Source organism: Acyrthosiphon pisum, chromosome A3 (genome assembly GCF_005508785.2).
Source record: "Acyrthosiphon pisum isolate AL4f chromosome A3, pea_aphid_22Mar2018_4r6ur, whole genome shotgun sequence".
Taxonomy (NCBI): domain Eukaryota; kingdom Metazoa; phylum Arthropoda; class Insecta; order Hemiptera; family Aphididae; genus Acyrthosiphon; species Acyrthosiphon pisum.
The window spans coordinates 16,779,749-16,780,715 of NC_042496.1; the positions used below are offsets into that span (position 1 = coordinate 16,779,749).

Below are 967 nucleotides of genomic sequence, written 5' to 3' on the forward strand. Positions count from 1 at the left end.
TCTCATGTGCAGGTAAAAATCTGGAAAATGTTATAAAATCATTTTTAATACCTACTCGTTTATTTTTAAAAAAACTCATTCATTATTAATTATAAAGAAATGTATATATTATTTCATGTTTATATAAATAAAAAAAATTAGCGCTCCGATAACTATTATAAACGAATAGAGAAAAAATGTCAAGACCAAACTGAATACTCTATAGCAGCGGTTCTTAACCTGTGGTCCTCGGCCCCCTGGGGGTCCGCGATACTCATATCGGGGGTCCGCGGCAGTTTTAACACATAACATACGTCAATAAGTGACATGAATGCATTATTACAATATTGTTGGATTATTATTATTTTTTTTCTTCATATATATAATAAGTGGATTCTATACCAAATAATTGTATTATTAATATTTATTAAATAATCAGTTTTTCTTGTTCATACGAAATGTACACGCATACAGCACTGTACTCCACAGTCTTATATTTAGGTACTGCCACTAAGTGCAGTTGATCGATCGTATTCCAATTATAGTTTTATTTAACATTTTTATAAAAAATTAATTGTAATATTTAATAATTATAAATGTGTATGTTTTTTTAAGTCTACTTAGGTAATTTGTTTTATAAAATAATTATTATAATTTTGGTTATGATAACATGAGATGTTTTGTAAAAAAAAAAAGGTATTCGAAAAAAATGTGGTAGGGGGTCCGCGATTTCTAGATATCTTTCATCGGGGGTCCGTGATCTACAAAAGGTTAAGAACCACTGCTCTATAGCACTACGGTAGGCTTTTCTTTTTTTCTCTCAAACAACCAATTGATAAAAAAATTATAAAATATATGCAAAGTAATAAACAATGTATTTATATTTCTTCTATAAGCAAAACTTGTGTTGATGACAGATTGTTATTTACTATACAGTATAAATGCGAAATCAAATTAATTAATATAATACCGATACAATGACGAGACA

At 28.0% G+C, this 967-nt stretch overlaps 1 protein-coding gene across 1 annotated transcript in view; it reads right to left on the reverse strand.

The window, feature by feature from the left end:
- The window catches only part of LOC100572317 (maltase 2-like), a 2,147-nt gene extending 1,831 nt beyond the window's left edge, over positions 1 to 316 (reverse strand). Inside the window, exon 1 of the mRNA XM_003248076.4 lies at positions 294 to 316. Coding sequence (XP_003248124.2) covers positions 294 to 316 — 23 coding nt within the window. The remainder of the gene's footprint in view (positions 1 to 293) is intronic.
- Positions 317 to 967: the final 651 nt, after the last annotated feature.